The following is a 16,066-nucleotide window of genomic DNA, read 5'->3' as shown; positions in this document are numbered from 1 at the left end:
AGGTCGGAATATGGATTAATTTACGCATGTGTATATTCCAATTGCATTTCTTTAATGGTAATATATAAAACATCAAAATAAAATTTATATCAGTGAAATCAGAAAAAAAATCTAAGTATTATGAGACAAATGACTGGTGTCGTTACTTTCAAAATGTTGTTAGAATTGAGTTTGCTGCAAATGTCGCCGTAGCGGCGCATGGGGATGCAATAAAATTGCTTAAAATTTGGTTTGTCTAATTCCAAAAGAATTGGTGTACAATCAGATTGTTTTTTAACAAAATAATTTTGCAAATGACCAATGACAAGGTAAGTAAATTTTCGAGTTCCATTTTTTAATTAAAAAAAAAAACAGCTGTCAATTATATTGAAATGACTGGACTTTAATTTATTGTGGGGAATGGTTGTGTATAAAGTCGTAAGTTTTTAACCTGTTGATTTTGGTAAAATCTGTGATTTCAAATTGTCCAAAAGTTCCTTGGAATTTTTAAGTATCCACATCTGATTTACACCACTTCCTGAATATATTGCTGAACAGTACTCTTGAAGTTTCTCCTTCAGTACTATTAATATATTAGTAGGGAGTAAAGAAAGAGGCTTGTTTGAACATTTACTGGAACCCGCTATGTTTGATGTTTCGGAATCAAAAAATACATATAGTTCAAAATGATTTTGGTTCTTTGGGATATTAAAAATATTCAAAACTGGCATTTGATTTTGAAGAATTTCCTCCTAAGAAAGAGAACTATGAGTATAAGTTGCTTTACCACTTGTAGAATTAAATCCAAGTTCTTCTAAATTACAATTTATATAATGAGCTTTACATAAACAAAGACAATGTTGTTACCTGCTTTGTAAGCAGGGACCAGTATGTACTGTAATTTATCTTGTTCTTTTTTCACCTCTGGATTATTGAACACAGAAGGATAGATGTTCATATTGCCCCTCAGTCTTTTAATACTCGATTTTACCATGGATCTGATAAATTGAATCGATTCTGACAAAGAGTCAATGTCTTTTGTTTCATATCTGGCCCATCGTCTGGCGTAATCTTCAATGAAATCCATAATGTTTATGAAATTCCGACGCCACTTGAAAGATTGGGGTTCCCTATATTTAGGACCTTTTAAAATAAGTGATCTAAGGTCCTCATTATTAATTAACGTCACCTGTAATAACGTTTCCAGCGGGACTATAGTTATAGGGTGAGGAAGAACATGAACACGATTGAGGATTATGTTTCAGATACTCGGTATCCAGGCCATGTAAAGTTTTTTTTGTAAGTACTGTACAACAGCTTATTTGAGAAGTGGTGTAAATCAGATGTGGATAATTGAAACTTCCAAGAAACTTTTAGAAAATTTGAAATCACTAAATTCTAACAAAATTAAAATGATAAAATCATACGGGTTTTCATCATTTTATTCAACTATTCCCACGGTGAATTAAAGTCCAGGCTTTTTGACATCGTGGACAGCTGCTTTTTCAGAAAAATTGAAACTCGTGAATTTTCTTACCTTGTTATTGGTCATTTGCAAAATGATTGGTTAGACATTTTGATTGTACACACAAGTACTCTGAAGTTGATATTACAAACATGCTTGAGTTTCTGATTGACAATATCTTTGTAGTTTTTGGATATCAAGTCTTCTTACAATCTGTTGGAATTCTCTTGGGTACCATTGCGCCCAGTTGTTAACAGACCTATTTTGTATTGATATGAAGCAGATTTTATTAAAAAACTTCTACATAAAAAGAAGAAAAAACTTGCTGTGGCTTTCAACTCGACATGTACATATATATCAACGGCGTAAATTATCTATGAACAACAGTTACTTCCAATCATATGTCTACATGGTATATGTGGCAACGCACTTTGAAAATTTTTTTCAAAGTGCGTTAAAATTGGGACAAAATCAACGCACTTTGAAAAAAATTTCAAAGAGCGTTAGGTTTGGGACACACTCAACGCACTTTGAAAACTTTTTTCAAAGTGCGTTAAGAGTGTGCTTAAACATTTTTACCACGGGGACATTTTATGCACTTTGAAAAAAATATCTATAAAACAAAAAATTCTAGACCTAGATTTTAGTAATTAAGAGAATCAATTTGTAATAATTACATCTTTCGAAAATGTTTTTAATTCATATATAGTCATTTAACCTCAATGAGAACAAGGAGAAGACGAGCAGCTTAAGAAGGTCTCTCAGTTCAACTTTTTTTCTTATAAATTGTACATAGCAATCGGTAGCAAATTGAAAGTGGACCAGCCCCCCCCCCAGGTCATAAGCCCGATTTTCAATGCCTTTATTATGTATATCTTTGCAAAACATTCGTGTGCCTAAGACCCCCCTTCCAGTACTCAGATGCCTATGTTACACCCAAATGTATATATATAGTCACATAACTGGTATGACGTTGAAAACTAGCAATAAATTCTAGTTTACATAAAATGCATGCAAACTGTAAAAAAAAAATTACAGTAAAGCATTTAAGAGAAAAAGAATTTTCAAAGCAAAGAAAAATCAAAATCGCTTACTTTCACATCCTGAAGTGACCTCATCACCGAAGAGTTATCAAACAGGTTCAATTATTTAACATATCTAAGATTTGCAAGAATATTGACCAAGCCATACATTTTTTCAAAGTGTGTTAATATGGTCGATATTAACGCACTTTGAAATTTTATTTTTTCACAGTGCGTTGATTTGGTCCAAAATTTAACGCACTTTGTAAAAAATTTTCAAAGTGCGTAATTTTTCAAAGTGCGTTGTAACAATGGTATATCCCCGTGTGTATAAAATAAAAACATACCACAGAGCCTAACACATGTGTCCATATTTTACTAGAAAAAAAATGTTATAGGTAAACTTACAACCGAGCTTTATGATAAACGTGATGACTTCAACTTTTCAATAGTCAACTTCCCTTGCAATTTCTAATACAAGGCAAACTATGGACAAACAAATTGATAAAACACGTATATCAACAGTCTTGTTTGAAATCATCATTTCGCAAGTTTTTTTGGTCATACAATGACCTTGTTAGCAAATACAGCCTATCATGTGTCAAATGTTGACTGACCTTTGTCATGCTAATTGTTATTTCATTATTTACACACAGCTTTGTCTATGTTTTTCCCCAATCGTGACAAGGAGCCCACGGTGGATGCGAACGGTCGGCAGGGATGCTAATTAACTCCTCCCTCGGTACCTGATCCCACCTCTGATCTTTTAGAGGTCCGTGTTTGCTCTGCTCTCGATTTGTATTATTTGATGGAATTTTGAGATTGAATACAGTTCGTTATCTCTATATATTTTATTGCATAATTAATAAAATAATAACCATGTTTCAATTAGATGAAGTCGGCACAATATTCGCTCCGTTATCGGAATATTGTTGGTTCTAATCCCGGCCCAGATTGACCTAAGTCGACGAAAAAAAAAAACCAGGTAGTAACTGTTCCTTCCCCAAGTTGTCGGTATTTTTTAGTAAAAGTTGCAGGTCTTTCTGCTGAGACCTTAAAAACCAAGGCCCTTATTGCAACGGACGTTTCCACAATAAAAATCCCTCAATGCTCAATTGTCCTGATAGCCAAGAAAAGGTCTGAATTTGGTGATGCCCCTATTATGAGTGGAAAATTCCTGAGCGGGATGTAAAACAACTTACAATCAAATACTAGTAGATACTCGTACCTTGTAAGAAAGTGAAACTTTTCACAATATGGATATATTATTTTTTCGAACACTGGAATTAGAATTAAAATCAGGAGTGGATTAAGTGCTGACATTTGATCAGGTTTGAGGGTCCCAAAGACGCCCTGAAAGAGAATATTAGCGTCATATAGGACAAGACATAATTGAGGACAAGACAAATATAGAATAAGAATGGCATAAATATTAGCGTCATATAGGACAAGACAAATATAGAGGACAAGAAAAATATACAATAAGAATGACACAAATATTGTCTTCTATCACATCTGGCCTACAAGCTAATGCAAAACTATAATTACGAAATTCTGAAACCATATAAAATTATTATATTTTAAATTCTTAACTCTACATAAGATGAAGAGTAGGAATATCTCATACCAAATCTCCATTGAGTTTTTCAGCTTGAAGCGTCCAGCGAGATCCCTGTTGACTAGAAAGAGCCCAGAAAAATGGAGCAGGAATAAACATGAATAGCACCTTCAGTAATATTTGTACTTCTCTGATAAACTTGGGCTACAAAAAACACAAATGATCAAATCTTAAAGATAAAGAACATTTATAGCACAACCAGCAAATTATGTAGATCGTAAGCTCCACAATAATTTTTAATGATTTATAAATCAGAAACATTGTCCTGTAAAATGTAGATAGATGTTTTTGTCTATATTTAAATTTGGTGCATGCTTTTTTATTTTATAATTTTGTATATGAAGAAAAAGCCAAAAAAAATTTGTGTACCTCTCTCATGAACTCGGGCTGAAAATAAAACACAAACTTCTTTTTCCACTAATAATTAGCACCGAACCATGTATTTATATACATTTATTTAATGGATTCAAAGGTAACATGAAAATGTCAGACCTAGTTTGCCTGAGGTCAATAGGCCGAAGGAAACAGTTTCGTTCGAAGTTTTGGAAAAACAAACTCAATATATGATTTTTTTTCAAGTTTGTAATGGATGCTGTTAAATTCGATTATATTTGGTATTAATTTCGTCTCCTCTAATGCGGTTTCAAATTAGTCAATTCTGTAAGTGTTTTGTGCAAGAAGTAGTTAATGATTAGCTTTCTGAAAACAAACTATTTTCTTACACGGTAACATATTTCAAAATGAGAAGACTTAGTAATAAATTCCCAAAAATTATAAAAATGTCCTATACATGTAAATAAAACTAGTTTTTTTGAACTGCTGATTAAATAAATAAAAGATGAAGATAAATACCTCAAAATTGCTGTCTGCATAGTACAGCCAGTGTTCCTTTTTATTAGGGCCCCCACAATTCCTTATCTTCCCCCATAATGCATACTGAAATCAGATGTCATTTTAAAGTGAATGTTAAAACACATTACTATAAACTTAATTAAAAATTAATGCTGTATTAGATCAAAAATATATTGATTTGAGAGAAAACAACCCTCCGTGGTAACAAAAATGTATATAATGTGGATACAATGTTGAAATTCAAGCAATTCATTTATATCATAATGGAAAAAAATTAAGAGAAATCAGTGTCTACTTAGATGATAAAGTCAATCTCTCTAAGCACAACGTGCTTAAATTCTTTTCCTTTTAATTTTTAAGATTTACATTTTACATAGTGTCTTATAAACTACCAAGTTTAACTTACCAATATGCATTTAAACACTCTTTTCATCAGATTTCCTGAAGGTGGCACTCTCTTGTACAGACTGCTTCCAGCAACAAAGATGACTAAAGAAAAATATAGGTAATTTAAAAACTAAATATTTACCTTATTGATGGTAAACATAATTATTTCACATCAGATCACGTAATCTGACAACGGTTTAAAGCAATATGAGCTGCATTTTTGAGAATTTTATTTTGCTGATAAAATGTGTTATTATGATTTGTCTGTATGTAATCTAAACCTGTAAGATCAATAAGACCAAAATGAAGTTTAAAAATGTTTCAGAAGAAATATTTCTGTACAACCGAATATACAGTATTTTATAAGAAATCATTATTGTACAGGACGACAATAATTCAATTTTGCTTCAATCAAAGCTTATAAAAAGTTCTTCCATTGCAAATATTAACAACAAATCTAGAAGTTTATAAATGTTCTATTTTTCTGTCATTGAAATAGTTAATTACAAAATAATGCAATTTTTTTCCGATGTCCAACATGCAGCTCATATTGCTTTAACATTTTTATAAATGATAACAGTAATTTATTCTATGATAAGGACAGTCTTATGGGTAAAGGTGATTCCAGGGACAGATTGTTCAGTACTCACTAGTGGATAAAATCATTAAAACTGCTGGAATCCCAAAGGCTAAGGGATAACATTCATTGCCATAACACTTAACATCAGCTGTGACAGAGAAAAACAGAAGTGATCAAGAAGATATATACTAGTATATAAAAGTCAACACTTTAAATAATGGAATTTGAAATTTATACTGAGCAGCACATCATGTTTATCTCATTCAACATTCAATATAAATAACTTAAAAATTCAGACGATCATGTATTTGAAAAACATTAAATAACCTCTCAATATTGGAGTCAAAACAATGGACAGCATACTTCCCAGGTTTATTGAAAAGTAGAAAGCAGAGAAAAAAGTGTATCTCTCTTTTTCCTAAAATAATTTTTAAAGCACATTAATATACATGTACCAATCGGATTACAAAAGTGTCGAGTATTTTTAGATGAGAAGAAATTAAACTTCATTTCTTTTTTAAAATAAGAAACATTTCTCTACGCAGTTTAATATATCCGTACAGTATTTCTTGTTCAGTATTTCTATAGCAGATGTTAAGCATCTTGGGTCATCTGAACATTGAAATCCTTTGCTATATGTTTCTGATAACACAATTACCTGGTCTGCCTTAAACTGATCAGCTCCGAATGATGACACGTTTGGCTTAATACCACCTGTACCAAGACCAATGAGAATCAAGCCAATAGCAGGACCATACCTGGTAGAAGCACAGGTAAAATGTTACAACTGTTTTGTCACATTATAAGCTGTACAATTCAATTCAGTGGACAACACATACCATTCAGGAGGTGGTAGTGCAGTGAAGGCCATGATTAGGTTACCAGTGGCGTAAACAAGGGAGAGAATCAGTATAGTTCTGAAATTATGAAGTCATTGTCATTGAAATCAAATCAGCTGCATTTCATCAACATCTTTATGGATACGTTCTTAGATATCTCATGTAACATCTTTCATTCATTGAGATTAATCAGTGAGTCTGTTGAAATATGCAGTTTACAACAAATTAGAGTCAGCATTCTCCGTACAATACAAAGCATGGTTAAAGACATCAATTAAGGACTTAAGAAAACAGAGAAGGGTCCAGGTGCCATAAAGGAAAGGGCATTTCCTTTTGACTGGCCAAACCTGCTGTGTTCTTTGTCGTGATCGGATAAAAGAAAAAAAAATCCGGAGAAATGTTTACATAAATGGTAAGAAATATTCTATAGTCAAAGAAAACTGCTTAAGCTTCCAATATTTTTCGTCAACGAAAACAAGTTGGTTTACAGTATATAATTACTTGTATCTTCCGAGGTATCCGTCGGCCAAGATGGCTCTAAAAAGTGGACTGAAGTAACACATCGTGATAAAAGAATGAAAGATGGAGGTCCCCACATCTTCACTGAATCCCAGCCAGTTAGTCAGGTACAGGATCAAAACAGCTAAATAAACAGACAAAAACAATACATATCTAAATGATACAACTATTTAAAGACAAATGTAAAAGCATACACTCTGTACCTTATGGAAAACTGTTCTTGAATAATGTGGTTTCATTAATTTTCGTTGGTATCAATTTCTTGGACTTTGTAAAACAGCCGCTTTCTAGGATACGTTATTTCGTGGATAATGGTATAAATGAATAACATATTCCTTAATTCAATGAACATTCAAATTCGTGGATTTGCTCAACTACGAAATCCACGAAAATTGGTGCTCAGCGAATATTAATGAAACCCAGTATGTAAATCTATTACTTAAAATTCGCTTTTAACTGAATAAAAGAAGATAGAACCTAAATCTCTCGATATTTTCGTATTGTCAGGTCCGCTGATTAATGTCCTACTTTCTTTGAGATGTTACAGGGACGTGGCAGTGTCAAAGTGATATTTCAGCAATCACTCATTTAGTTGCATACTTTGATTTAGAATTGGAAATGTTTATTAACGTACGCCATGATTTAATACTGTTTGTACCATCTTACCTCCCATGCCATAATAAGAAAACCTCTCACAAAATTCATTTGCCAAGATGAAGAACACGCTGTTGGGACAAGTATTCTACAAAAAAACATACGGGATTATTTTTTCTAAAAGTGATTTTTTATTTATAACATATTCTTGCTTTTCGATGAAAAGTGCAGAAAATTATTTTGTTTATTATTTTGCATTTTGCATTTAAACTCTAAAAATCTCTAAAGATTCTCTATTCTTTTTATCCTATCCTACCTTGACACGTCCCCATGCTTTTCCACTCAGTTCCCCGTCTCCCTGTCCCCCTCCTAATTTATCTCCCTTTATCAAAGAGGAATCTGCAGCAAAATAAATTATTTATTCATATAGGGACTCAGTACTTCTATGGCAATTTTTATTTCTTGCAATCTGTCATCAACAAATAACTCTGTGAAGAACCATTCTGCTTGTACAAAAAGTACTCTGAAATTGATTACAAGGATAATGGAGTTCCTCATTCATAATGTGTATGTAGTATTAAGAACCATATCTTAAAACAAACAGTTTCAATTCCTTTAGGAACTAATTCTCCTGTATAAAAAAAACAAGTGTCTTTCACATTTGTTTTATATGTGGATGTTTGACTTACTATAAGTAGGATACGGAGATAACGAACAGTATTCAATCTCAAATTCCATAAAACAATACAAAATAGGAGCAGAGCAAACACTGACCTCCGAAACATCGGAGGTGGGATCAGGTGCCATGGAGGAGTGAGCATCCCCTGCTGACCGGTCTGCTCTTTATCATGATCGGGAAATAACAGAAAAATCCGTCGTCAATTCAGTGTATAAATAATGGACAAATGATAATTAGGAACCAATCAACGGCTAATTTGTTTTTTACAACGAGTTGACTTCAGCTTTTCCATCGTCAAATTTCCTTATTTATGCAGCAATATTCCGCTATCAATTACATATGGTTTTGACATATTCCATCTTATAGGATACACACGAGCTATGTCTGAATCAACGGGCAATTGTTAAGCAGGCAGTTAAGTTCATGTTAGAGGGATCGTAACATTTTCGTTGAAAATCAACATTCCGTAACTGTAACCCATCATTAATGCAATATGAGCTGCAACTTTTAATGCAAAATTGTAAATAACTATTACTATGACAGATAAAAAGAATGTTTATAAACTTCTATTGTTCATATTTGTGATGTAAGAAGTATTTATAAGCTTTGATTGAATCAAAATTGCACTATTGTCGTCCTGTACAAAGATTTCTTACATAATACTGTATATTCGATGCATAGACTCTTTCTTCTGAAACAATTTAATGCTTTCTTTTAGACTCATTGGTCATAAAGGTTTGAGTTACATACAAATTTATCATATTAATACATTTTAACAGCAAAATAAAATTTTCAAAAATGCAGCTCATATTGCTTTAAGTAGTATTTTGGCTGACGTTTATCATACCAATTATGAGGCCTTTGTTTATTTTAAATTTGACCACGGAATGTTTCGTCTATAGTACTAATACAAAGGCTAATTAGGACTCTCGCAGGGCACATTAGAGCATAAGGCTCCAGAATTAGGGCACCTGCTCAAAGTTTTAAGATCTACCGCACCATCGAAGGCATCGACGCACCTTACACATTTAGGGTAACCGCTAGAAATTCTGATTAGGGCTTTGATCAGGCATCAGGATTAGGACCTTTAGCTACAAAATTCTATTGATAGATATATAAACAATAAATAAAAACATGATAAAGTAAAAATCAATTTTAGCAAAATGAAATATCATTGAGTAAATGAAAAACTTTTTAAAAATTGCTAGCTCTATATTAGATTTGGCAGGTAGGATATGGAGATAACGAACAGTATTCAATATCAAATGTCCATAAAACAATACATAAAAGGAGCAGAGCAAACATGGACCTCCAAAACATCTGAGGTGAGATCAGATGCCACGGAGGAGTGACCATCCCCTACTGATCGGTCACATCCGCCGTGTGCTCCTTGTAATGATCGGGAAAGAACGGGAAAATCCGTCGTCAATTCAATGTATAATAATGGAATAACAATTAGTATGAAAAACGTCAGTCAACATTTGACTAAATGATAAATTGTATTTGCTGACAAGGTCATTGTATCGACCATAGAACTTACGAAATGATGACTTTAAACGAGACTGCTGATGTTCTTGTTTTATCAACTTGTTTGTCAATAATCTACCTCGTTTTAGAAATTGTTCATACGTAGAGCATGCTCTTGCGTATCGAATTAACTGAGATACATTAACTCCGTATACAGGTGATGAAGGTATATTGCTGCATAATTGAGGGAAGTTGACGATGGAAAAGTTAAAGTCATCACGTTTATCACAGAGCTTGTTTGTTAGATTACCAATAACGTCCCTTTCAAGTAAGATATCCAAGTATGAAACAGATGTGTCAAACTCTGTGGTATCTTTTATCTCAAGCTCTCCATGATATATCGTATCGACGTAGGAATTGAAATTACCATTGTTAATTGACAATACGTCGTCGATATATCTAAAAGTCGAGTCGAAGGCCACAACAAGTGTTTTCTTCTTTTCACGCATAAGATTTTGCACAAATTCTGCTTCATATGAATGCAAAATCAGATATTGGCAATCAGAAACTCAGGCATCTTTTTTTGATGTCAACTTCAGAGTACTTGTGCGTGCAATCAGAATGCGTTTTAACAAAATAATTTTGCAGATGAATAATGACCAGGTTAGTAAATTTACGAGTTCCATTTTTATTGAAAAAGAAGCTGCAAGGTAATGCATATCTTCTAAAATACATGTATACCTTCCAGTCGAATTTATCTGGCATTGTTTTAATCATTTAATCATTTTCACTACCATATTGTTTTTTTCTTATTTTGAGCTTTTATTTTCTTTATTATAGGCTATCTTATTTTCCTCAAGGGGTAGTCGTTTCCTTAAATTGGCATCCGCAATATCTTTCTTTCATTGTAGAATGTCCAAATCTTTTTTTTCCATTTCCTCCTTTGCTTGTTCATAATCCTTTTGTACAGGATGGGGTATCCCATATGCGTAGCTCTTGGCTTGTCCTTGCAAGGTGTTTAGCAATACCCAGTACTCTGCAGGATTTCTCGAGTCCCCAGGAGTCCAATTCTGTTTTACTTTCAAAATATTAATGACCTTAGAGAATTTTCTTTCTAGATATTTATTGGTTGTTGGCCAGCATCTGATGTCATTGGACTTTTCATATATGTCATATCAACTATGGGAATTCCAAAATTGTCGCCCAGTCCTGGCCCCTTGGGAGACTGATTACCCAAATAAGGGGTGGTGCGTCGATCCAGATTGCCCAAAACGGTTAACTTACAAACAGATATCTGTATGAATATTTGGCGCATTGCCACAGTACAGGGTGTATCATCAGGCATCAAGGAAATCCCCTCTCGTTCCTGTCATTTAGCAGACCAGTTCCTCCATACTTTCATCTTTACTCTGAATATAATAACAAGCAATATCATAGTTGTTACATATTCTAGAGAAAATACTTTATTGTCTTGAGATTTCTACGCAACCTTTTTTGTTGTTTAGGTCCCAGTCGTGAAGACAATCAGGGAACACACTATCAAGGCAAGGAGTACCCAGATAAATAGGATTGTCATAAGGCTTGTGTTGCTTTGAACGGGAAGATTCTGAGAGTTTTGCCCGATCTCCCGAATTTTAGGACTGTCTGGCATTACTCAACTTGTAGTCTGCAGACTTGTTTTACACACTCTTTATCAACCTCTATTCCAGATGTAATAAAAAAAGTTGAACTGTCGGGGTACAGGCCTATCTTTCTATGCTTTACTCTCCTTAATATAATGGATGTCTACATTTGAATTTTGAACCTTGTGTTGTCTTGTTCTGTGTAACACGTAGAATTACTTCTAAGAATCCCACCGCTGCCAACAATAATATTGTGAGGTTTTCGAGAACCTGTCATGATATATGATTAACACAATATCTCCTTCTCGTCACAAAATGTACGCAAGCCAACACAAGAGTTTTTTTAGACGAGCGTTTGAACAGTAGCCAATAACAGTTCACATATTAAGTGTGAGTTTTCTCTCTCTCTTTCTCTCTCCTTGTACATCTTACGTCGTTAGACCTTCTTGTTTAAGTATTTGGCTTCACAGATAAGACAAATATCAGGGCATTGGGCTTCAAGTATCAGGGCTGATATATCAGCGTTAGGTGTCAAGATACGTAGTACTTTAAAAATAATGCATTAGGGTATCCCTTAAATACCATAATTAGGGGACTAATTAGGCTCCAAGGAAAGGGAACCTATCAACTCTTATGCAAGGACCTTTCAAACAACCAAATTCTATAATTGCGTCCTTCATTTTTTAACAGTTGATTAGAAAAGAGATACAGACTTTAAATACATGTATCTCCAAAATGAAAGTATATCTTCAATAACATAATAATTATTACACATTTTAAAAAACCATATCAATTGTAACTATATAGATCCAATGAACCTGCATGTAGCAAAACGTTATGGATTAAGGTTTGAGTTTTAATTTAAAATTATATATACACCAACTGATTGAGTTGAAGTAGTTACAATATTGGAATATATATTAATTTGCCTTTCCGTAGTGTTGACATCTGTACTCAGTGGTGCGTGATCTGGACTGTATGAGCGAAAGAAAAAGTTGTATACCTTCATTAGCATGAAGATCTTCATCGCTGTCCGACATAACAGTCATCATAATGTTAGATTTCTTGTTGTCAGGGGCAAGACATCTGCAGCTAAAGTAAAGACGATACGATTATAAAGGTACATTAAAAAACCACACATTATTAAGTCAATAGATGAACTGATGCCATGTGTCCCTAACCTGCTTTACATGCACATTTGATTTTGACAGTCTGTGACGTTACGTATGAATTTTTTTTAAAATACCATTTTGTAACATTCCATGTCTAAGAATATCCAATGGTTATATCCATTTTGAAAACAATATGGACAAATTTATCATTTGAACCACGTCGAATGTAATGTTGAAAATAATCTCGTTGAGCACATGAAGTTCCGAAAGTATTTCTACTTCATGCTTTTTTCACATCAACGCTGATGAATGAAATATGAAGATACAAAGAAAAATACATATCGGGAGTAGAACTGTTCCTTTTCATGATAGGACAAACAGATTAATCCGTCGACAATAAAGTGTGCAATAACGGCCTTACGATTAGTATGAAAAACGTCAGTCAGCATTCGACTTAATGATGGTGAAATATATGGAGATTACAAACAGCTTTCAAGCTCAAAAGTCCATTAAAAATACAAAATAGGAACAGAGCAAACACGGACTTCCAAAACATCAGAGGTCGGATCAGGTACCATGGAGGAGTGATGATCCCCTGCCGACCGGTCACATCCGCCGTGTCCTCTTGTCATGATCGGAAAATAACGGAAAAATCCGTCGTCAATTCAGTGTATAAATAATAGAATAATAATTAGTATGAAAAACGTCAGTCGGCATTTGACTCAATGATAAATCGTATTTGCTGACAAGGTCATTGTATCGACCATAAAACTTACGAAATGATGACTTTAAATGAGACTGCTGATGTTCTTGTTTCATCAACTTATGTCTCAATAATTTACGTCGTTTTAGAAATTGTTCATACGTAGAGCATGCTCTTGCGTATCGAATCAACTGAGATACATAAACTCCGTATGCAGGTGATGAAGGTTTATTGCTGCATAAGTAAGGGAATTTGATTATAGAAAAGTTAAAGTCATCACGTTTATCACAGAGCTCGATTGTTTGATTACCATTAACGTCCCTTTCAAGTAAAATATCCAAGTATGAAACAGATGTGTCAGACTATGTGGTATCTTTTATTTCAAACTCACCAGGATTTATCGTATCGACATAAGAATGGAAATTACAATTGTTAATTGACAATATTCGTCGATATTTCTACGGTAAAGTTGAAGTTGAAGGCAGCAGCAAGTGTTTTTTTTTTCTTTTCACGCATAAGATCTTGCACAAACTCTCTTCATATGAATACAAAAAAAGGTCTGCTAATAACGGGGAGCGATTGGTTTCCATGGAAATTCCAAGATTGTTGGAAGACCTGGTCTCCAAAAAAAACCTAGATATTGTCAATTAGAAACTCAAGCATCTTTTTGATATCGACTTCAGAGTACTTGTGTGTACAATCAGAATGTTTTTAACAAAACAATTTTGCAAATGACCAACGACAAGGTAAATAGGTTTAAAATTACCTCAATAAAAAAGTTGTGCGATTTTTATTGCTCCAAATGTCCTACTTATCATAAACTCCACCAGTTCCCAGATTCACATTTATTTTCTTCTTGAGTGAAAAAGATCTGGTTCTATTATTTTACAATATCTTGCAACGTGTTATGTATTATGATGGTCTTGTTATGATTCATAATAAAAGGATAATGATACGGATTCCTAGAAAAGTAAAAAGTTGGTTTAGAATTCCCTAACTTTGTCGTATGATTTTGCTTGTGATATATTATAGGTGATAAAATTTTATCTGAAGTCTACGCTTTCCAATCTATAATTTATCATTGATCATGAAATTCAAAACATTTTGTTTATTTTATTTATTTATTGGAATACATAATGAGTCTGTTTTTTTAACTAGGCAACACATCTCAAATCACTCTACTTAATTAAGATGAGTGCATGAAAAAGCGAAAAAAAAACGAACAGCATTACTCGGAAATCTTTAAACAATACAGATTTGTAAAAGAGAATAAAATACATGCAGACCCCGGAAATTCCAGTGGTGGAATAACAGGAGTAAAATTCTTGTAACTTAAACATTGCTTAATACAGAGTTAAATATAAACAATTTTTTTCCAAAAGCAAAAAATGAATTTTACCGATGGGTAAAGTTTGCCAATTTAAAGTAACTGAGCTGTTGTAGTCTATTCCCATCAGATGACTTAGTCAAGCAGAAAGCCGAGGTAAAAATACCTATATGAAAAAAGAACATGTCTACTGTGAATTACATCCACATTTATTTACTTTATTTTATGTCTCAGACAATTAACATTCCTTGGTACAATTTTGTGAGAAATTTAAATGTCAAGGACAAAATAGAGGAAATACTTCATCTGCTCAACTATTTTGGACTTGCAGAAAATATAACGAACAGTATTTAAGCTTGAAAGTCCGTTAAACAATGCAAATTTTGTATTCTACATACACATGTTACGAGGCGTTAAAACAAAAATGTATTGCTTCAAGTGTGTGTTAGAAATAAAGTTATTTTTCCCGAGTTTTCCAAAAATTTAAAGAACTGATCATCCTAATTTATAGAAATTTACACTAGGTGTGTTTTGTAGTAGTTCTTTTACAAATAATTAAATAATAATTCAAAAATATTACACTATATTTTGCATATGGGGTTTCCATCTCATATAAATCTTAAATACTCAAGAGCATACTTTAAGTACGGTCATTTCTTAAACCGAGGTAAGCCACTGACCGATAAGATGAATTTCAACAACCTCGTCATTAATCAGCAATACCGTGTATAGTCAATATTGTCAATCACTGGGTGGTATTTCAGCTAACGTTTTTCAACATTATTGACAGGCCTATGTTTTATGCTAAATTTTGCTATGGGATATTCCGTTCATCAAGTCTATGTTCGTTAAAATTAATTCAAATAATTATGATATTGTGTATATAATTCTCTCTTGCATAGACAACATCAAGATGTTTTATTAAAATATGATTTAAAGCAATTTGAGGTACTACTTTGATGTCAAATTTTTCTTTTGCAAAATTATCATTAATTATTTTAAGGACCGAGAGAGAAAAAAACATTTATAAGGTTATGTTGTTCAAATCTGTAATAGAATGGTTATTTGCAAGCTCTTGATCTTGCAAATTGCATTATTGTCATCCTGTAAAATATTGTTTTCCTAAAAAATACTTAATATATGATTGTGCAGGTTTCTTTCTTTTAAAAGATTAATACTTTACTTTTAAACGTCTAATTGATCATAAAGGTTTAAGATAAATACAAATTTATCATAATGACACATTTTAATAGCAAAAAAAAAAAAAATTCTCAAAAATGCAACTCATATTTCTTTAATAT

At 32.9% G+C, this 16,066-nt stretch overlaps 1 protein-coding gene across 1 annotated transcript; it reads right to left on the bottom strand.

Moving 5' to 3' along the window:
* Window positions 1–3,570: 3,570 nt before the first annotated feature.
* On the bottom strand, window positions 3,571–8,120 carry LOC134260485 (solute carrier family 15 member 2-like). Its single transcript, XM_062743032.1, has 11 exons — window positions 8,112–8,120; window positions 7,928–8,003; window positions 7,244–7,385; window positions 6,743–6,820; window positions 6,562–6,661; window positions 6,231–6,321; window positions 5,974–6,051; window positions 5,343–5,425; window positions 4,937–5,020; window positions 4,094–4,228; window positions 3,571–3,819 (listed from the first exon to the last, which is right to left on the bottom strand). The coding sequence occupies exons 1-11, from the start codon at window positions 8,118–8,120 to the stop codon at window positions 3,571–3,573; spliced, it is 1,125 nt and encodes a 374-aa protein (XP_062599016.1).
* Between the last annotated feature and the right edge of the window lie 7,946 nt (window positions 8,121–16,066).

Source organism: Saccostrea cucullata, unplaced genomic scaffold (genome assembly GCF_032062105.1).
Source record: "Saccostrea cucullata isolate Sc308-1 unplaced genomic scaffold, CSIRO_AGI_Scuc_v1 ctg1290, whole genome shotgun sequence".
NCBI lineage: Eukaryota > Metazoa > Mollusca > Bivalvia > Ostreida > Ostreidae > Saccostrea > Saccostrea cuccullata.
The sequence above is the reverse complement of the archived record's forward strand: the minus strand, read 5'-3'. Positions and strand labels throughout refer to the sequence as shown.